Consider the following 22,489-nt stretch of genomic DNA (forward strand, 5'->3'; position numbering starts at 1 on the left):
TGATTACTGCCTTGACCCCACTGTCCATTATGGTAACCGTGCCCACCATTTCTTTGTTGATTTAGTACAACCACTTGGCCCCTACTACCATGAGATCCAATCAACCCTGTTGAATTTAGGTGTCTTAATTCAATTAGGGCAGTTCCCACCGTCAAGTATGACTTCAAATAGCAATCACAGCAATGTTCAAGAATGCTGGGGCTCCCTTCACAAATTTGTTTCTCACAATTGTGGTGAAAGGTGTGTCCTCTGGGTACTCCATGTGTGGGGGTCTGTGGGTCTAACATGATAAATCCACTCTAGCAAGCCAATTTCCCTAAGCCTGTGGACACCTTCTTCTACAGTATACCGACATAGGTCTGGTACTTCAACTTGATTTTGTGTAGGCCACTGCGTAATCCATGCTTCAACAACCCAACCAAATAAAGTATTAGATCCTTTCCTAACTTCTCCAGCTGAAACACTGAACGAAGAATCTGTGCTTAGTCGACCCATATCAATAAACTCAGACTGATCCATGTTTATGTTTCTTGCACCATTACTCTACACTCTTAATAGCCATTCCTACACATATTCCCTAGATTTCTGTTTGTATATATTAGAAAAGTTCAGGCAGTTCTTTTGAATTGTAGCATGCCTCCACCTGGGTCACACTTCATACTTCACCTTTTGGGGCTCGCTAGGACTTTAGTTAAAGTTTAGTTGCTTCAGTGTAGAGAAGCAAATCAATAAAGTGTGTAAATATGTATGTAGAGAGATTTATATCAAGGAAATGGCTCATGTGGTTGTAGAGACCAGAATGTCCCAAATCCGTAGGTCAGGCTGGAGGGTGCTCATTCAAATAGCCGCAGGGGCTAGAAAAACACAAGATCAGCAGGTCAGAGAGCAGGGCTGTTGCTCACAGGTTGTGAAGATCAACAAATACCAAACTTGGCAGGCAGCACCACAGGTAAGCTGCTAGCTAAAGTCCCAAGAACCAGAGGTCAGACTAATAGGACCCAGGTGCAGGATCCAGAGCAAGCAAAGAGCCATGAGCCTTGCCAGAATGTCCCCTTATATTTGATATGGCCCACAAGCCCAAAGAAACTCCTTTTCAACTGATTGGCTACTTTACAGCAGATCCCATCGTGGGAGTGAACACAATATCATATGACTGCCAAACCACTGAGAATCATGGCCCAGCCAAGTTGACACACAGCCTTACCCATCACAACCACCAATATCTGCTTTAGGTAAAGGTAACTAAGAATAAGCTTTATGATCTAAAATATAATTTAAATATAATCTAGTGAGGCCTCATCTTGTTGTTTTAATTCAGAGCTGATCTCTGGTGGCCCAGTGTGACATAAAGTACTACAGTAAAGCCCTTAAAAATTTTGGCTGGTCTGTAGATTCTCTGGCTTTGTTTCTCTGCCTGTAAATAAGTTTAAGATCAGTTCTTTTCAAAAGCCTTTTCTAGCCCTGATGGTCAGTGTTGGTGTGTTTTTCAGAAATTAATGCTTCAGATGAACTCTAAGAACAAAGCCAAAGAAGTTGAAGATGAAACAGTGGAGCTTGATGTGTCAGATGAAGAAATGGCTAAAAGGTAACCATTACTTTGGAAGAGTTTTGTAACCAGGGCCAAATTCGTTGGCTTCACTTGAGCTTGTGCATTCCTTCCACCCTGTGGTGTCCCACAGCCCTTAAAGGGAAAGGTGATATAAGCTGCTGTCTCATGTATCACCTGGTATGAGTTCACGCTGGGCACAGGTTTGCACCTGAGGGTGCCTCTCCAGTGCTTCTTCTTCCAATACATACTTTTAAATGAGAAAATTTTAAAGTTCTCTTTCAGGATGTGAAATGTGAGATATAACCCTCTTCTGTCCCTTCTAACGAACCTGGTAGAGCTCGGCTACTAACTGAAAGGTTCTTGGTTCATGGTTGGAACCCACCACCTGCTCCACAGGAGAAAGATGTGGCAATCTGCCTCCATAAAGATTATGGCCTTGGAAACCCTGTGGGGCAGTTCTACTCTGTCCTGTAGGGTCACTACGAGTCAGAATTGACAGCAACAGCTTTTGTTTGTTTGTTTATTTTTGTCATTTCTAAGAAACCTGCCATAAAAATTGACATTACTCATCAAGGCCAAAAAAATAGACAACTTACTGAGGATAATGCAAAAGCAAAAGAACGGGAGGAATTTTATCATTCTTAGAGGTGTTTGTATATTTTTAAATCAGAAGCCTTCTATTGTAGTTTTGATTGTTTTCATTCTCTGTTACATATTTGGTTTCATATTCTTGACAGACTTGATTCTGACATTTTTTATTAAATAAAATGTGCTGTATATCACCTTAACAGGTATGAAACCTTGGTGGGGACAATTGGAAAGAAGTTTGCCAAAAAAAGAGACCGTGCCAATTATGAAGAAGCTGAAAATGGGAACATAAAACCAAATAAAGCAAAGAAGATGTTCTTAAAGCCCCAAGATTAAAATGGATGCCTTAAGATGTGCATCAGGGTTGCCTCATGAAAGACAGCCGCGTACTTGGGAACTTATTCTGAAAATTTCTCTGTAGTTTTTAATACTATAGTGTGTATTTGTAAACAAATGTATAATTTTAGAAAATGCTGTTCCCAAAACAGATGTGTGATGGATGTTATACATCCTTTGTTTAACGGTGTCCATCAAGAATGGGTTTTCAGCCCTTGATCTTCAAGTGTACATATACATGGTCATTTCCTAAAGATTTTTTGATGTCATATTTTTTTGATATAGTTCTTTTGTTCCTGACTGTCAATAAATTAATATCACTGTTTAAATTCCTCTTCTGTTTGTCTTTTACTTTAAATTATTAATATGTCAAGCCAGTCCACATGTATATTTTGGAATTAAATGTCTTATGACATTTCATTATATGTAAATTCATCAAAAATGAACATAGCGTTATAGCCTTAAATATTTGCATGCTACCAACTCATTGGCAGTTTATGGTATTAGGGTTGTTTGTCTAAAGCCCTTAATTAATATATTTTTTTAATGCTCTTCTTGAAATTTGAAAACCTAGCGGAAATGGACAAATTTCTAGAAACACACTACTTACCTAAACTAAAACAGGTAGAACAATTAAATAAACCTATAACAAAAGAAGAGATTGAAAAGATAATTAAAAAAAACTCCCAACAAACAAAAGCCCTGGCCTTGATGGCTTCCCTGGAGAATTCTATCAAACTTTCAGGGAAGAGTTAACACCACTACTACTAATGGTATTTCAGAGCATAGAAAAGGATGGAATACTCCCAAACTCATTCTATGAAGCCAGCATAACCCTGATACCAAAACTAGGTAAACCCAAAAAAAAACCAGTGCCGTCAAGTCGTGACACTGCAAAAAAAGAATATTACAGACCAATATCCCTCATGAGGAAACACCAGTGGTATAGTGGTTAAGAGCTGCGGCTGTTAACCAAAAGGTTGGCAGTGCAGATCCACCGTGCGTTCCTTGGAAACCCTATGGGGCAGTTCTGCTCTGTCCTGTAGGGTAGCTAGGAGTCAGAATCAACTCAACGGTAACGGATATCCCTCATGAACATAGACCCAAAAATCTTCAACAAAACTCTAGCCAAGACAGTTCAACAACATACCAAAAAAATAATTCTCCATGACCAAATGGGATTCGTACCAGGTATACAGGGATGAAAAACATTAGAAAAACAATGTAATTCATCACATAAATAAAAGAACCACATGATCCTATCAATTGATGCAGAAAAGGCATCTGACAAGGTTCAACACATTCATGATAAAAACTCTAAGCAAAATAGGAATAGGATGGAAATTCCTCAACATAATAAAGGACATTTATACAAAACCAACAGCCATCATCATCTTAAATGGAGACTCTGAAAGCATTTCCCTTGAGAACAGGAACCAGACAAGGATGCCCTTTATCACCACTCTTACTTAATATTGTGCTGGAGATCCCAGCCAGAGCAATTAGGCTAGAAAAAGCATATCCAAATTGGTAAGAAAGAAGTAAAAGTATCTCTATTTGCAGATGATACGATCTTACACACAGAAAACGCCAAAGAATCCACAAGAAAACTGCTAGAACTAATAGAAGATTGCAGCAAAGTATAAGGATACTAGATAAACACAAAAATCGGCTGGATTCACCTACACCAACAAAGAACTTCAAAAAGGAAATCACCAAATCAATACCATTTACAATAGCCCCCAAAAAGATAAAATACTTAGGAATAAATCTAACCAGAGACATAAAAGATCTATACAAAGAAACTACAAGACACTACTGCAAGAAACCAAAAGAGACCTACATAAGTGGAAGAATATACCATCCTTATGGATAGGAAGACTCAACATTGTGAAAATGTCTACTCTACCCAAAGTGAACTACAGATACAATGTAATCCTGATCCCAATTTCAGTGGCATTTTTTAATGAGATAGAGAAACAAATCACCAACTTCACATGGAAAGGGAAGAGGCCCCGGATAAGTAAAGCATTAGTGAGAAAGAAGAACAAAGTGTGAGGTATCACACTACCTGACTTTAGAACCTATTATACCTCCACAGTAGTCAGAACAGGCTGGTACTGGTACAACAACAGATACACAGACCAATGGAACAGAATTCAGAATCCAGACTTAAATTCATCCACCTATGAGCAGCTGATATTTGACAAAGGCCCAAAATCTCTTAATTGGGGAAAAGACAGTCTCTTTAATAAATGGTGCTATCGTAACTGGATATCCATCTGCAAAAAAATGAAACAAGACCCATACCTCACACCATGTAAAAAACTAACTCAAAATGGATTGAAGACCTAAATCTAAAATCTAAAACCATAAAGATCATGGAAGAAAAAATAGGGACAATGCTAGGAGCCCTAATACATGACATAAACAGAATACAAAACATTAATAACAATCACAAACAAGAGAAGAGAAACTAGATAGCTGGGAGGTCCTAAAAAATCAAACATTTATGCTCATCGAAAAACACAAAAACCAAACCCCTTGCTGTCGAGTCTATTTAGACTCATAGCGACCCTAAAGGACAGAGTAGAATTGCCCCATGGGGTTTCCAAGGAGTGCCTAGTGGATTTAAACTGCTGACCTTTTGGTTAGCAGCTGTAACTCTTAACCACTACACCACCAGGGTTTTCTGCTCGTCAAAAGACTTCAGCAAAAGAGTAAAAAGACAACCTACAGACTGAGAAAAATTTTTGGCTATGACAAATGTGATCAGCATCTAATCTCTAAAATCTGCAAATACTGCAAAACCTCAACAACAAAAAGACAACTCAATTATAAAATAAGCAAAGGATATGAATAAGCACTTCACCAAAGAAGACATTCAAGTGGCTAACAAATACATGAGGAAGTGCTGACGATCATTCACCATTAGAGAAATGCAAATCACAACTACAATGAGATACCATTTCACCCCAACAAGGCTAGCATTAATGAAAAAAAAACACAGATAATAAATGTTGGAGAGGTCGCAGAGAGATTGGAACAGTTACACGCTGCTAGTGGGAATGTACAATGGTACAGCCACTTTGGAAATTGATTTGATGCTTCCTTTAAAAAAGAAATAGAAGTACCACACAATCCAGCAATCCCACCCCTAGGAATATATCCTAGAGAAATGAGTCATTACACAAATAGATATATGCACACCCATGTTCATTCCAGCACTGTTCACAATAGCAAAAAGATGGAAACCACCTAGGACCATCAACGGACAAATGGATAAACAAATTGTTATATTCACACAATGGAATACTACAAAACAATAAAGAACAATGACAAATCCATGAAACATAACATGGACGAATCTGGAAGGCATTATGCTGAGTGAAATTAGTCAATTGAAAAAGGACAAATATTGTATGAGGCCACTATTATAAGAACTCAAGAAAAGGTTTAAACACAGAAGAAAACATTCTTTGTTGGTTAGGAGGGAGGGAGGGAGGGAGAAGGGTATTCACTAACTAGATAGCAGAATTTTCTTAGGTGAAGGGAAGGACAATGCACAATACAGGGTAAGTCAGCACAACTGGACTAAACCAAAAGCTAAGAAGTTTCCTGACTACAACCAAACACTTCAAGGGACAGAGTAGCAGGGGTGGGTGGCTAAGGACCATGGTTTCAGGGGACATCTAGGTCAATTGGCATAACGAAGTTCATTAAGAAAATGTTCTGCATCCCATTTTGGTGAGTGGCTCCTGGGGTCTTAAAAGATAGTGAGTGGCCATCTAAGATACATCAATTGGTCCCAACTCACCTGAAGCAGAGGAGAATGAAGAACACCAAAGACATAAGGAAAATATTAGCTCAACAGACAGAGAGGGCCACATAAACCAGACTCTATCAGCCTGAGACTGGAAGAACTAGATGGTGCCCAGCTACCACCAATGTCCGCCCTGACAGAACACAACAGAGAGTCCCTAATGGAGCAGGAGAAAAGTGGGGTGCAGGACTCAAATTCTAGTAAAAATCAGACTTAATGGTATGACTGAGACTGTAGGGACCCCGAAAGACATGGCCCCCAGACTCTGTTAGCCCAGAACTGAAACCATTCCTGAAGCCAACTCTTCAAAGATTAGACTGGACTATAACACATAAAATGATAATTGTGAAGAGAGTGCTTCTCAGCTTAAGTAAATACATGAGACTAAATGGGTAGCTCCTGTCCGGAGGCAAAACGAGAAGGCAAAAAGGGGCAGGAGCTGGTTGAATGGACACAGAAAATCCAAGGTGAAAAGGAGGAGCGTGCTGTCACATTATAATGGGACCTACTAGGGTCACATAACAATGTGTATAAATTTTTGTACGAGAAACTAAAACAACTTTCACTTAAAGCACAATAAAAAAAAATATTGTTCTTGAATGGACTTCTGTTTTCACATAGTTTTTCTATTCTACTTTCAAATAATTTTAGTCTAATTCAGTAATCTAACTTCTACCCAAATAAAAAACCAAAACCAAACCTATTGCCATTGAGTCAATTCCTACTCAGAGCAAAACTGACCCATAGGGTTTCTGAGTTACTAGTGGATTTGAACTGCTGACCTTTTGGTTAATAGCCAAGCTCTTAACCACTGCACTACCAAGGCTCCTTTATCTAAAAAGTAACTTAAAAAAAAAAGTAATTAATTTAGAGTAGAGTGGTCTATTAGGGTGAACATAAGAAATTGCCTTTTCCATAAAAAAAAAAAAAAATTTTTTTTTTTTCATAGGTCAAAACAATTGTCATCAATTCTTTATGGTCTAGCCCAGTAGAATTCACCATTGAGCAGACCATTTCCTAGTCTGTACCCTATTCTAAATACTAATAAGTAAAGATACATGGAATTGTCTGTGTGTGTCTGTAGATATGTACCTAGAACATCTAAGAAGTAGCAATTTCATTTAATTTCGTTCCTAGCAGCTAAATGAGGTGCATGTCTTCTCTTCCTGAAGGGACTGTCTCTTAGGTTTTGATTGCCCTGTGATCTCACCTCTTTGAGAGTTAGAAAAAAGGGTATGAATTTGAAGTTAGTCTGACTTTTTCATTGTAAGGGTATGAGTAATGCTTTCAGCTCCCTATATCCTGGGGGTAGAAGCTAGAAGTTCTTCCCACTGCTTTTAGCAGCAGCACAGTCAATGGACTTACAGAATGGATATTCATCCTCATGGTATTCTGCGCAACATGACTGTGTGGCCTTTATGTGATTGACAAACCAATTTCACAGTAAAAGAAGTAGGGCAATGGGCCTATGCCTCCTACCACATGCTATACAATCCAGAAATAGCTGGCATAACAGAATGGTGGGCCGGTCTACTGAAGACTCCATTAGAGCTCAAGGTGTGGTACAGCACTATTTTTTTGTTGCTGTTGTATAACAACATTTTCCAATTCAACATTTTTTACGAGTATGTTCAGAGACACCAGTTTCATTAATCATGTGCAACTATCACCAGATCCATTGCCAAATTCTCCATCACCGTAAACAGAAATTTAACTGCTTCCTAAATAATGGCTCACCCTTTCCCCTGGTGATGTTGTTAGGTGCTGTCGAGTCAGAACCCTGTGTACAACATAGGAACCCTGTGTACAACAGAACAAAATGCTGCCCAATTCTGTGCCAACCTCACAATCGTTGTTATGCTTGAGCCTGTTGTTGCAACCACTGTGTCAATCCATCTTGTTGAGGGTCTTCCTCCTTTTCACTGACACCCTACCAAGGATGATATCCTTCTCCAAGACTAGTTCCTCCTGATAACACGTCCAAAGTCTTACCATCCTTGCTTCTAAGGAACATTCTGGCTGTACTTCCTCCAAGACAGATTTGTTTGTTCTTCTGGCAGTCCATGGTATATTCGATACTCTTCACCAACATCATAATTCAAAAGCATCAATTCTTCACTCTTCCTGATTCATTGTCCAGCTTTCACATGCATACAAGGCAATTGAAAACACCCTGGTTTGGGTCAGGTGCACCTTAGTCTTCAAGGTGGCTTCTTTGCTTTTGAACACTTTAAGGAGGTGTTTTGCAGCAGATTTGCCGAGTGCAATGCGTCTTTTGATTTCTTGATGCTGCTTCCATGGGTGTGGATTCAAGTAAAATGAAATCCTTGACAACTTCAATATTTTCTCCATGTGTCATGATGTTCCTTATTGGTCAGTTGTGAGAATTTTTGTTTCCTTTATGTTGAGGTGCCATCCATACTGAAGGCTGTGGTCTTTGATCTTTATCAGTAAGTGCTTCAAGTCCTCTTTACTTTCAGCAAACAACATTGCATCATCTGCATATCACAGGTTGTTCACGAGTCTTCCTCTAATCCTGATTCCTCATTCTTCTTCATAGAGTCCAGCTTCTCAGATTATTTGTTCAGCATACAGATTGAACAAGTATGGTGAAATGATACAACCCTGATGCACACCTTTCCAGATTTTAAACCACACAGCATCCCCTTGTTCTTTGCAAAACACTGCCTCTTGGTCTATGCACAGTTTCCGCATGAGTGTAATTAAGCGTTCTGGAATTCCCATTCTTTGCAATGTTATCCATAATTTGTTATATCCACACAGTCAAATGCCTTTTCGTAGTCAATAAAACACAGGTAAACATCTTTCTGGTATTCTCTGCTTTCAGTCAAGATCCATCTGACATCAGCAATGATATTCCTTGTTCCATGTCCTCTTTTGAATCTGGCTTGAATTTCTGGCAGTCCCCTGTCAATGTACTGCTGAAACTGTTTCTGAATTATCTTCAGCAAAATTTTACTTGTGTGTGGTATTAATGATATTGTTCTATTATTTCCACATTCTGTTGAATCAACTTTTTTTGAAATAGGTATAAATATGGATCTCTTCCAGTCAGTTGGCCAGTTAGTTATCTTTCAAATTTCTCAGCATAGGTGAGTGAGCACCTCTAGCACTGCATCCATTTGTTGCAATGCCTCAGTTGGTATTCTGTCCATTCCTGTAGCCTTGTTTTTGCCAATGCCTTCGGTACCACTTGAACTATTGGTTCTTGATCATATGCTACCTCCTGAAATGGTTGAACATTGACCATTTCCTTTTGGTGCAGTGACTCTGTGTGTGCCTTCCATCTTCTTTTGATGCTTCCTGCATCATCTAATATTTTCTGATGTTTTCCCTGTAGAATCCTTCAATATTGCAACTCAAGGCTTGCATTTTTTTTTTTTTTTTCATTTCTTTCACCTTGAGAAATGCCAAGTGTGTTCTTCCCTTTTGGTTTTCTAACTCCAGGTCTTCGCACATTTCATTATAATACTTTACTTTGTCTTTTTAAGCCACCCTTTGAAGTCTTCTGTTTAGCTGTTTCACTTCGCCATTTCTTCCTTTTGCTTTAGTTACTCTATGTTCAAGAGCAAGTTTCAGAGTCTCTTCTGACATACGTTTTGGTCTTTTCTTTCCTGTTTTTGTTTAAAGACCTCTTGCTTTCTTCATGTATGATGTCCTTGAAGTCATCTCACAATTCATCTGGTCTTCAGTCATTAGTGTTTGATGCATCAAATCTATTCTTTAGATGGCCTCTAAATTCAGGTGGGATATACTCAAGGTTGTACTTTGGTTCTCACGGACTTGTTTTAAATTTCTTTAGCTTCAGCTTCAACTTGCATATAAGCAATTGACTGTCCTGCAGTCAGCCCCTGGCCTTGTCCTGACTGGTAATTTTGAGCTTCTCCATCTTCTGTTTCTATAGATGTAGTCGATTCGATTCCTGTGAATTCCATCTGGTGAGGTCCACATGTAAAATCACCACTTATGTTGTTGAGAAAAGGTATTTCCAATGAATAGGTCATTGGTCTTGAAAAATTCTATCATGTGATCATCAAGGCCATATTTTCCAACTACTGATCCTTCTTTGTTTCCAATTTTCACATTCCAATCATCAGTAATTATCAATGCATATTGATTGCATGTTTGATCAATTCCAGATTGAAGAAGTTGGTAAAAAATCTTCGATTTCTTCATCTTTGGGGTTAGTGGCTGGTGTGTAAACTTGAAAAACAGTCGTATTAACTGGTCATACTTGTAGGCATAGGGATGTTATCCTACCAGTAACAGCATTGTACTTCAGGATAAATTTTGAAATGTTTTTGACAATGAACGTGACATCATTCCTCTTAAATTGGTCATTCATGGCATAGTGACCAGGGGATTGTCCTACTCAAAATTGCCAATACCAGTCCATTTCAGCTCACTAATGCCTGAGATATCAATCTCCAAGCACTCCATTTCGTATTTGACCACTTCCTATTTTCCTAGATTCATACTTCGTACCTTCCACATTCTGATTATTAATGGATGTTTGCAGCTGTTTCTTTTCATTTTGATTCATGCCACAAGAGCAAATGAAGGTCTAAAAGCTTGACTTCATCCACGTAATTAAGGTTGACTCTACTTTGAGGAGGCAGCTCTTCCTCAGTTACATTTTGAGTGCCTTCCAACCTGAGGAGCTTATCTTCTGGCACTATATCAGACAACGTTTCACTGCCATTCACAAGGTTTTCACTGATCAATTTCTGCAGAACTATAACACCAGGCCCTTCTTCCTAGTCTGGCTTGGTCTGGAAGCTCTGCTGAAACCTATCCACCATCGGTGACCCTGCTGGTGTCTGAAATACCAGTGGTATAATTTCCGGCATCACTGCAACACTCAAGCCACCACAGTACAACAAACTGACAGACGAGTGGTGGGAACATGTCTTTAGGAATACGCACACACATACATTTCTGTTGGGTATATACCCATTAGTGGAAATACTAGCTTACAAAGTATGGAGATTTTCAGCCTTATTAAATACTTCCACTATCACCCATTTGTCAGTTTGTCGTACTGTGGTGACCTGTGTGTTGCTATGATGCTGGAAGCTACACACTGCTATTTCAAATACCAGCAGTGCCATCATCCGTGGTGGACAGGTTTCAGCAAAGCTTCCAGACTAAGACAGACTAGGAAGAGAAGCCTGGTAATGTACTTTCAAAAATCAGCCAATAAAAACCCTGTGGATCAAAACAGAATAATTGTCTGACTGGCTTGCTTTAGATATGTTGTTAAGCTAGATCACTTGCTAGAGGAGGACATCATGTTTGGTAAATTAGAGGGCCTGTGGGGGCATGGGTGACCCTCAGTGAGATGGATTTGTACAGTAGCCATAATGACGGACTTAAATATGCCAGCTACTGCAAGGATGACACAGACAAAGCGATGTTCTGTTCTATTGCATATAGAGTCGCCTCGAGTCAGAGTTCACTCAACAGCAGCTATCTAACTATCTAATACCTTCAAATATTTTTCCAAAGTGGTCATATCAATTTATACTTCCACTAGCAATGCATGACAATTCAGGTTGTTCCACAACCTTGTCAACATTTGTAATTGTTTGTCTTTTATATTTTAGCCATCCATTTATTTATTTTCACAGTTATGGAGTTTATTAGGGAAGAAACAGGCTACCATTAAGGATCAGGAATGACTCAGGATACAGCTCTTCCATCAGAACAGCCTCTTCTGAGCCGTGCCCACAGGCAAGCCTTTCTCTGGTGCTTGGCTTCTCAACCCCCAACCCCTTAGCCTGGCTTCTACCCATGCTCAGGCTAATGTTATAGTGCTCTTTAGCCCTGCCAGTAAGTGCCAGGGACACCTCACTCTGCCAAGAAGCCTCCTGACAAGGTGCCCAGCTCTCTCGCTCTGTGGATTGGCAAGCTAGCTCCGCCAATAAGTGCCTGGAGGCACACTACTCCACCAGGAAGCCTCCTGCCCAGAGCTGCTCAGGTCTCTCGCTCCATGGGTCGACACACCCACTGTAACTGCCTTGTTCTATGGCCAGGAAGCCCACTGTACCGTCTTGCACCAGTCTTCTACTTCTGCTGCTGTTTCTCTGCCACAGCTTCTCACTGCCTCATGCCATCTCTAGTGTTACAGCTTTTTCTGTCTCTGTCTCTTAGGTCTAGGAAGTTCTTAGCACCGGGACCCCAGGTCCAAAGGACACACTCTGCTCGCATGGTAGTGAGTCCCCCCTCTTTTGTGTGTGTGTGACAGTTATGGGGTTTATTAGGGAAGTAACAAGTTACAACTCAGGATCAGGATCAGGAAACATGTCAGCAAATTCTCCCTTCTTCATTGCAGGACATCTCTCTCGGCTCCTTTTGACCCCCTGAGGACAGGCTCCTCTCAGCCCCCCAAGGATAGGCCTTCTCTCTTGGTCCCCTCAGGACAGGGCTTCTATCTTGGCCCTTGGCCCTTGCATAGGCCAGGCCTCTGCCCTGTTTGGTCAAGTGTTACAAAGCTTTTTAGCTCCACCACTAAGTATCTGGTGGTACCCCACTCACTCAACCTTCAAGCCTCCTGCCTGAAGGAACTCAGCTCTTGTACTGTGGGTCAACACGCTCACTGTGGCCTCTTTGCTCTGTGGGCCAGGAATCCCACAGTGCTGTCTCACTCTGATCACTTGATTCTGCTGCCGCCATTCCTTTGCCACTGCTTCTCTCCATCTTGAGCTGTCTCTGGTGTTACAGCTCTCTCCCTGTCTCCAGGGTCTAAGAGGTTCTCAGCACAGTGACCACCGTGTGAAGTAATATTGTGTTGTGGTTTTAATATGCATTTCCATGGTGACTAATGAAATTAATAATGTTTTCATGTATTTACTGTCCATTTAGATATCCCCTTTTGTGAAGTGCCTGAGCCCCCTTTTTTTTTTTTTTTTTTGGAAATTCTGCTACTAACTCATTCTAGATCTTCTGCTGTTTCAGCACCCTGGATTTCACTGACTTCAGCTTGAGGAAGGTAAAATGATACCCAGCAAAGATTCCTCCCCTCCTCTGCTCTACAGCTGGCCTCCATTGCCCATGCTCACTCCCTCTTCTTTCTTGGTTGAGCCCTTTTCCCTACGTGTTTGTCCAATTCTCTCCCACTACCTCTAGCACCTTGCTCCACCCATTATCCCTTTCCTTCCCATCCTGATCTCTTTGTCTTCTTCCATTAGAAATGCTTGCCAGGCTATCTCCTAGAAGATGTTGAGAATACCAAGATAAGAGGAAGCGATTTATTCAAATCACCCTACTCCTGGTTGCTAGTTTGGACTCTGGAACCCCAAACTTTTCCTGCTGCTAACTGGGTGTTCTATAAAGTCTTTGTGGTTGTTGGGTCCCTGATGGGTTGATGCTCTGGTGCCCCCAGCACAGGGGCCTCACCAGAAAGATGGAATCGTAACTGGATTACGTTTTTCTTCTCCAGTTACTTCTTGTCCATCCTCCAGAGCCTGGTGCTAACTCAGACCTTACAGGATGAATTCTAAAAAGGGGATGATAGAAACAGATTGTGGAGCTCACACAGTCAGCAAGGTTGACACATGTCGTTGTGTAGGTTGTGCACTTGCACTTTACAACATAGCCTGCTGAGGTAGTACCTGTTGCTGTTGAATCAATTCTGACTCATAGCAACCTATAGGACAAAGTAGAACTGTCACATAGTGTTTCTGAGGCTGCAAATCTATTTGGGAGCAGACTACCACATCTTTCTCCTGCACAACAGTTGGTGGGTTTGAACCACAGAAATTTCAATTAGCAGCCAACTGCTTAATCGCTGCACCACAACCATCAGGGCTCCTCGCACCCCCTTACCAAGTTCTATAGCCTGGGGCTAGAGTTTTCTAGTAGGCCACCTTTTACTAATTTGGAAAAGGTGCCATAGAGGCTAGATTCCACCCTGAAATCTAGCCTAAGGAAGAGAAGATAGGAATGCTGGCTTTGCCTGGATTCAGAAGCCCTGCAGCAGTCAAGGCCCTGAGTTCCCCCATAAGGCCAGAGCAAAGCAGCCTTGCTTTGCAGGCCTCTGTGCACAGGTATGAAAGAAGGCAGTCTATAGGCATGAGCCAGCTCTCAATGAGTTCCTTTATTTGATGTTTAGTGAACTAAATGATGTAAAATCAGTCATAGCCCCTGCTCTGCAAGTTTTTCCACCCACTCGGCTCTGGCCAGAGTTGCCCTCCACCCTCTCTGCCAACTGGCACCTGCCCAAGCATTTCAAGATCAATTACTAGACCAAACCGATGCTGCAGCTTGTCACATTAGGCAAGAACACAGGCTCTTCCTCAAGGTCTGGAGCTGACTTTAAGTTCAGGGCTGGGCAGAACATTGTGTTCGCCCCAGCTGCCAGATTTGGATTGAAGTTACTTCTTGGGACTCTAGGAGCAGCTGATGTCTGAGTTATAGTGACCCAGGCAGCCTACGATTTCAAGCAATTATTCGCAGAGTGTTCACTCATCTATATCAAGAAATTTGGAAGACAGCTACTTGGCCAACTGACTGGAAGAGATCCATATAGGTGCCCATTCCAAAGAAAAGTGATCCAACAGAATGCAGAAATTACCAAACAGTATCATTAAGATCACTTGCAAGTAAAATTTTGCTGAAGATCATTCAAACACAATTGCAGCAGTACATCAACAGGGGATGTCCAGAAATTCAAGCCAGATTCAGAAGAGGACATGGAATGAAGGATATCATTGCTGATGTCAGATGGATCTTGGCTGAAAGTAGAGAATACCAGAAAGATGTTTACTTGTGTTTTATTGACTATGAAAAGGCATTTGACTGTGTGGATAACATTGCAAAGAATGGGAATTCCAGAACACTTAATTGTGCTCACCAGGAACCTGTACGTAGACCACGAGACAGTCTTTCCAAAAGAACAAGTGGATACTGCATGGTTTAAAATCAGGAAAGGTGTGTGCCAGGGTTGTATCCTTTCATCACACTTATTCAATCTGTATGCTGAGCAAATAATCCAAAAACCAGATTATATGAAGAAGAACATGGCATCAAGATTGGAGGAAGACTCGTGAACAACCTGTGATATGCAGGTGATGCAATGTGGTTTGCTGAAAGTAAAGAGGACTTGAAGCACTTACTGATAAAGATCAAAGATCACAGCCTTCAGTATGGATTACACTTCAACATACAGAAAACAAAAATCCTCACATCTGGACTAATAAGCAACATCATGATAAATGAAGAAAATATTGAAGTCAAGGATTTCGTTTTACCTGGGTCCACAATCAATGCCCATGGAACCAGAAGTCAAGAAATCAAAAGACGTGCATTGCATTGGGCAAATCTGGTGCAAAAGATCTCTTCCAGTGTTAAAAAGCAAAGACGCCACTTAGAGGACTAAGGTGCGCTTGACTCAAGCCATGGTACAGGTAATCTCTGATTTATGACATATTCAAGTGTCATGGATTGAATTATGTCCCCCTCAAAAAGTGTGTATCAACTAGGTTAGGCTATGATTCCCAGTATTGTGTGGTTGTACTCCATTTTGTGATTGTAATTTTATGTTGAGAGGAATAGGGTGGGATTGTAACACCACGCTTATGCAGGTCACCTCCCTGATCCAAGGTAAAGGGAGCTTCCCTGGAGTGTGTTCTGCACCAATTTTTATCTCTTTTATCAAGAGATAAAAGGAAAAGGATGCAATCAGAGAGTTGGGGACCTCATACCACCAAGAAAACAGCACCAGGAGCACAGCGCATCCTTTGGACAAGGGGTCCCTGCACCCGAGAAGCTTCTTGACCAGGGGAAGCCTTCCTCCAGAGCCCACAGAGAAAGAAGGCCTTCCCTGGAGCCGACACCCTGAATTTGGACTTGTAACCTACTAGACTGTGAGGAAATGAATTTTTCACTGTTGAAGCCATCCACTTGTGGTATTTCTGTTATGGCAGCACTAGATGCCTAAGACATCGAGTTACGATGGACAGCACTTACAACCCTCAGTGTCTCTTACACATTGCAACTTCCTGGGAGGAAGTTAGGGGAAAATGGATGCAGGAGATATGGAAAAAATTGCTGAGTTATGTGACCATGCTCCAAGCTTTTGCTCAGGATAATATGATGGAAGAGATCAAGGGAAAAATCATCCACATGGGAAGAACACTGAATTTAGAACTTGATATTGCTGATGTGGAACAGCTCATAGATCACAAAGAAGGGAAATTGATAGATTAGGACTCAGTGGATTTTGAAGAGGAAAGAAATGCTAAAGAAGAAAGAAATAATGAGATAAGAGGAAGAAGAGAAGTTGTCAAAAAACTTTACAGTAAAAAAATTAGCTGAAATTTTTTCTAAACTGAATCAAGGCCTTCAGTTTCTTGAAGACATGGACCCAAAAGCTGATTGCTTTGGTAAAGTTGATACGCACATTCAGGAAGTAGTGAGATGTTAGCATGAAATATATGAAGAAAAAAAGAAAAGGACCATACAGACAACTCTCACTATTTTTCTGACTAGAAATGCCATCCCCATTCCCAGGGATAATTCAGATAATCCAGAACATTCCACAAGTAGAGTTATTACAACTGACAAAATGCCAATGTCATCCAACTCGTCTTTAACATCGGAGTACATTTTTATGATTTGTGTATGTTTTTATGCATGTATTAAAATATACCTGTAAGTTTATATGTAATGTTTCCAGCTCCCAAAGACAAATAAAGATCAGATTTATAAAGATACTGATAATAAAAGGTAATAATAATGTAAGCTAAAAAATAAAATTAAAAAGGTATTTATTTGACTTATGTCAGAACCAATTTATGATGGAGTCATCAAAGTAGGACCCCGTCATAAGCTGGGGACTACTTGTATTATCAGTCAATGCACATACATGTGAAGGCTGCACAGTGAATAAGGAAGACAGAAGAACTAATACATTTGAATTATGGTGTTGGTGAAGAATATTGACTATACCATGGACTGCCAGTAGAACAAACAAATCTATCTTGGAAGAAGTACAGCCAGAATGTTCCTTAGAAGCAAGAATGACAAGACTTTGTCTCACGTACTTTGGACATGTTCTCAAGAGGAACCAATGCCTGGAGAAAGATATCCTGCTTGGTAAAGTAGAGGGTCAGTGAAAGAGAGGAAGACCCTCAACGATTTCTGAGGATGGTGAAGGACCAGGCAGTGTTTCATTCTGTTGTACATAGGGTTGCTATGAGTAGGAACCAACTCAACGGCCCCTAACAACAACAACAACATTCAGGGGAGAGTTGTTATTCATACACCTCCTGGGGCCAGTTGCCAACGGTTTTCATCCTTTATTGGCTTCTCTTTAGAAAGTTTTGGAAAGGCCTTGGTGGTTGAAGCATACATTAAAGACCTACTCTTCTCCTCCATCACACTGATGGGAAAAAACTAAAATCAGGAACCCCTTGTTAAAGGCATATAGAGGGTCCTGGGCTCAAACTCAACAGCACTGACCACATTTACACTTATTTATTTAATTTTTTCGAGTTTACCTTCCTTATTATGCTGTCAACTCACAGGAGAGCAGGGATTGCTTTCTTCTTCTTCTCAGATATATCCTAGTGCCTAGCACCATGCCTGGTACAAGATAGGAGCTCAATAAAAACTTGTTGAGTGGGGGAAGGAGTTGGTAAAGAAGTGGGTGAGAGATGAAAGAACAAACCTAAGGCTTGGAGTAGAACCAGGACTCCCTGCCTTTAACAGTGTGGGCCAGGCCAGCAAACAGGACAGCCAGCTTCTGGCTTTGTGTTCCTGCCCTAAGGCAGATCCAAGAAAGCAGAGCAGCTAAGAGTCTTAGTAGAAGAGCAGAAGCACTCTTGCTCCAGTTGGGTTGTGTAGGATGTATAAGCCCTTGTCAAGTGAAGGCAAGTCAGTGGTTAATTGCAATTTGGAATCTACTGCAAGAAACCTGGCCTCTTTGCCACCAATAGGCTTACCTTCTAGAGCAGGGTTTGGCAACTTTTTCTGTAAAGGACCAGATAATAAACTTTTTATACTTGCCAGCCATATAGTCTTCATCACAGCTACTCAACTTTGTAGTTGTAGTGTGAAAGCAGCCATAGACAATACATAAACAGACAGGCATAGGTGTGTGCCAATAAAACCTTATTTATAAAAATAGGCAGTGGGCAGGGTTTGTCCTGTGGGCTGTAGCTTGCTGATCCCTACTCTAGAGTACATACAGTTCTTGAGCATCAGTGAGCATTAGAATCACTGAAGAGCCAAAATGCAGATGACATCCCCACCCCAAATTTCTGATCCATTAGGCCTGGGGTGGTGCTTATGCATTTGCACTTTAATAAGCACCTCCAGGAATTCTAAGACAAGTGGTCTAATGTAGATCCAGTCTTTGAGAAGGACTGGGAGTGTTTTAGGCACAGGATCACCAATCAGTATTTAGGGGTGGACATTAAATTGAAACCCTTTTCTAGAGACAAGGGAGGGCTAGGACTGTATAGCAAGAAGACTCAGGCTGGTGGCAAAGGAAATGTAGGAAGTGTTCTTCTATTTCCCAGCCAGCCAAACTCAATTGCAGAGTCTGGCTGTTTCAGGTGAACACATGGAATGGTGGCCCCAGGCATTCATGTGCAGGTGAGAAGGGGACTTAGATTACTAGTATGTATGAGCACAGAACAAAGGATAGAGTCTCCTGGAACCTGTTCCTCAGCCTGGGGCTATGAGCTTTGGGCCCTGAGGGCAGGGCAGGAGGCTAAGGGAGAAGCTGAGCAGAAGCCTAAGTTGTTTACCCATGAGATGCTTTTGTAAGAACAAGGACAGGAGTCAAGATGTGACACAGAATTTGAAAGGGCATTCTCCTCTCTATCCACAAGGAAAAAGTATGGCTGGAAGCAACAAGGAGTGAAGGGAAAGCAGCCCCAGTCGGCCCCTTGAGCAGCTCAAGCCCCAGGGAATAGCTCTATCCAAGGCAGGGACCCCTTGTGCCCCCAGAAAGGACTTGTCATTTTGGCCATGATGAAGCAGCCCACTCACATGGCTTTGCAGCCCTGGACATCACCAAGAACCTCAGCAGAAAACACATGAGTGTGCACAGGAAGTGAGGGATAAGAACTTACTGTTGGTGGCTCTTGCAAAACCATGGGACATGAGAGTTAATGTCATCTCAGTTATTGCTGTTCAAACCAGGACTGTTTGGGTGACAGGTGGCAGAAAGCAACTCTGACATTAACCAGAGAGAGAATTATGAGCTTGGATAATGCAGAAGTTGAGAACTGGCTAGACCCAGGGAGTTAAATTATGCCACTGTACCACTGTTTCTCTATCTCTTACTTCTGTTTGTCTTTATTCTTCAGACAGGCTCCTTACATATGGTCTGGAAAATGGCCACCAGCGGCCACAGGAATGTGTGTCCTATCATTGCTGAATGCAGTGTTCTATTTAAGGCTGTTAGGACAAGTTTTTAATCATGTAGTTCGATTTATATTCTTACTAATTTTTAATCTGTTTACTCTGTCAGCTATTTTGACATGGGTGTTAAAGTTCTCCAATCTGATTCTATTTCTTTTCTTTAGTTCTGTCAGTTTTTGTTTACAAAAACATTTACATTTTGAAGGTATGTTATTAGGTGCATACAGGCTTCGTATTATTATATCTTCCAAGTAGATTGACCTCTTTATCGTTTATCATAAAATGCTTATTCTCTTAGAGTCTACTTTGTTTTTTTTTTTATATTTGTTGTTGTTGTTAGGTGCCGTTGAGTCAGCTCTGACTCATAGAGACCCTATGCACAACAGAACCAAACACTGCCTGGTCCTGAGCCATCCTTACAATCATTGTTATGTTTGAGCTCATTGTTGCAGCCACTTTGTCAATCCACCTCATTGAGGGTCTTCCTCTTTTCCGCTGACCCTGTGCTCTGCCAAGCATGATGTCCTTCTCCAGGGACTGATCCATCCTGACAACACATCCAAAGTATGTAAGACGCAGTCTCGCCATCCTTGCCTCTAAGGAGCATTCTGGCCGCAATTCTTCCAAGACAGATTTGTTCGTTCTTTTGGCAGTCCATGCTATATTCAATATTCTTCGGCAACACCACAATTCAAAGGCATCGACTCTTCTTCGGTCCTCCTTATTCATTGTCCAGCTTTCACATCCATATGATGTGATTGAAAATACCATGGCTTGGGTCAGGCGCACCTTAGTCTTCAGGGTGACATCTTTGTTCTTCAACACTTGGAAGAGGTCCTTTGCAGCAGATTTACCCAATGCAATGTGTCTTTTGATTTCTTGACTGCTGCTTCCATGGCTGTTGATAGTGAATCCAACTAAAATGAAATCCTTGACAACTTCAATCTTTTCTCCGTTTATCATGATGTTGCTCATTGGTCCAGTTGTGAGGATTTTTGTTTTCTTTATGTTGAGGTGCGATCCATTCTGAAGGCTGTGGTCCTTGATCTCATTAGTAAGTGCTTCAAGTCCTCTTCACTTTCAGCAAGCAAGGTTGTGTCATCTGCATAACGCAGGTTGTTAATGAGTCTTTCTCCAGTCCTGATGCCCTGTTCTTCTTCATACAGTCCAGCTTCTCGTATTATCTGTTCAGCATACAGATTGAATAGGTACGGTGAAAGAATACAACCCTGATGCACGCCTTTCCTGACTTTAAATGAATCAGTATCCTCTTGTTCTGTCCGAACAGCTGCCTCTTGATCTATGTAAAGGTTCCTCATGAGCACAATTAAGTGTTCTGGAATTCCCATTCTTCGAAGTGTTATCCATAGTTTGTTATGATCCACACAGTATAGCTATATCAACTTTTTTTTTTTGATGCATATTTGCATATCTTTTTTTCATTATTTTACCTTCAACCTTGGGGTGTTTCTCTTATTGACATTCCCTCTTTTTCAACATCTTTGTGGACATTGACCCTGAGAAGTCTGAGGAAAGTCTTGGTATGTTCTGTCTACTCTACAGCAAGCTCTGGGATGACAGAAGCTATCTTCTTTGTTTTTGACCCACTTCCACTTCCCACAGCTTCTCATGCAGTGCTCTTGTTTCAAGATCTACCAAAGTGGGGATATCACCCTTTTCTCAACAAGGCAGGAATTTCTCTCTTAATTACAATGAAGCAGAAATAGAGATGGGCCAAAATGATCCACTCTCCCTTTACTGCCTATAAATTACAGATCTAAGTTTTGAGACTGATAGGGTTAACTGTGCTGGCGGAACAAAAACCAAAGAGCTATTAAAAGATTACCATCTAGAAGCTGGGTAAACAGGAACCACACCCTCTTAACAAGAGATAAGGTTGAAATTACTATCTCCTTCTTAGTGTTTTTCTAGTCCCTTCCCCTTTACAGGCTCCCGCATGCACAGAAGAACAAAGTATGACCGCTGTTTAACCTTCCTTAGCCCTCTGAAGATGGTTATATAGTGCCAAAGATCAGTGCGCTTGCACTATATCCCATAATAAGTGATACCAAGGGTTGCCAAGAGGACTCCATCTTGAATATCAACAGGTTCCATCTTGGATTCCAGATGCAAGTGCAACATAACATGCACCACCATTCTGAGAAGTACATGACCCTTGAAAGAAGCCCGCTAAATATTCATTACTCTGTTGTCTCCACTGACCCCATATAAGCCCTAGCCTTGCTTCCCTTTTCGAGTCAGTCTTTTGGAGAGGCTTAGATCCCTGCTGACTCCTTTTGCTTGACTCAAGCAAAATAAAGCTTGCTGAAGATAAAGTTTGTCTTTCGTCTGTTCTTACTCGGGAAAAGACAAGGACCCTTTGTGTCAGATTGGCGATTGGTAACAGTTTTACTTGCACCGTTTCTATCCCTCTGCCCGCTGGGGCTTTTCTTCAACTGTCCTTTCACAGCTGTCCTGAGAGAAAAATTGTTCTGTCCCCTTTCATTGTTTCACTCATGCCAGAAATTAAAGATTCAGATGACACCAAATTAGTCTCCTTTTGCCTTATTTGAAATGCTGATGATCCATCTTTTCCCTAATTTTTCTTAGGAATATAAATGCCAAGCATAATTTTCAAATAGGAAATTTTGACAATTTAAACACTGCATAACTATGAGAAAGAACATTTTAGCAAAGGACACGTAGACACTGCTCAGTCTTCTCCCTTACGGCGGACGGCTTCTCTTTATTGAAGGGACACAGAGACCTTCATGTAGTTTACTTAGTACCACACACTA

The 22,489-nt window shown here is 41.1% G+C and overlaps 1 protein-coding gene across 1 annotated transcript in view; it reads left to right on the forward strand.

Moving 5' to 3' along the window:
* Positions 1-2,818, forward strand: part of MPHOSPH6 (M-phase phosphoprotein 6) — a 34,352-nt gene extending 31,534 nt beyond the window's left edge. The window contains exons 4-5 of the mRNA XM_010597834.3: positions 1,491-1,585; positions 2,341-2,818. Coding sequence (XP_010596136.3) covers positions 1,491-1,585; positions 2,341-2,473 — 228 coding nt within the window. The 3' untranslated portion in view covers positions 2,474-2,818. The remainder of the gene's footprint in view (positions 1-1,490; positions 1,586-2,340) is intronic.
* The last annotated feature ends 19,671 nt before the right edge of the window (positions 2,819-22,489 follow it).

The sequence above is a fragment of the Loxodonta africana genome, chromosome 21 (assembly GCF_030014295.1).
Source record: "Loxodonta africana isolate mLoxAfr1 chromosome 21, mLoxAfr1.hap2, whole genome shotgun sequence".
In the NCBI taxonomy this organism is placed as follows: domain Eukaryota; kingdom Metazoa; phylum Chordata; class Mammalia; order Proboscidea; family Elephantidae; genus Loxodonta; species Loxodonta africana.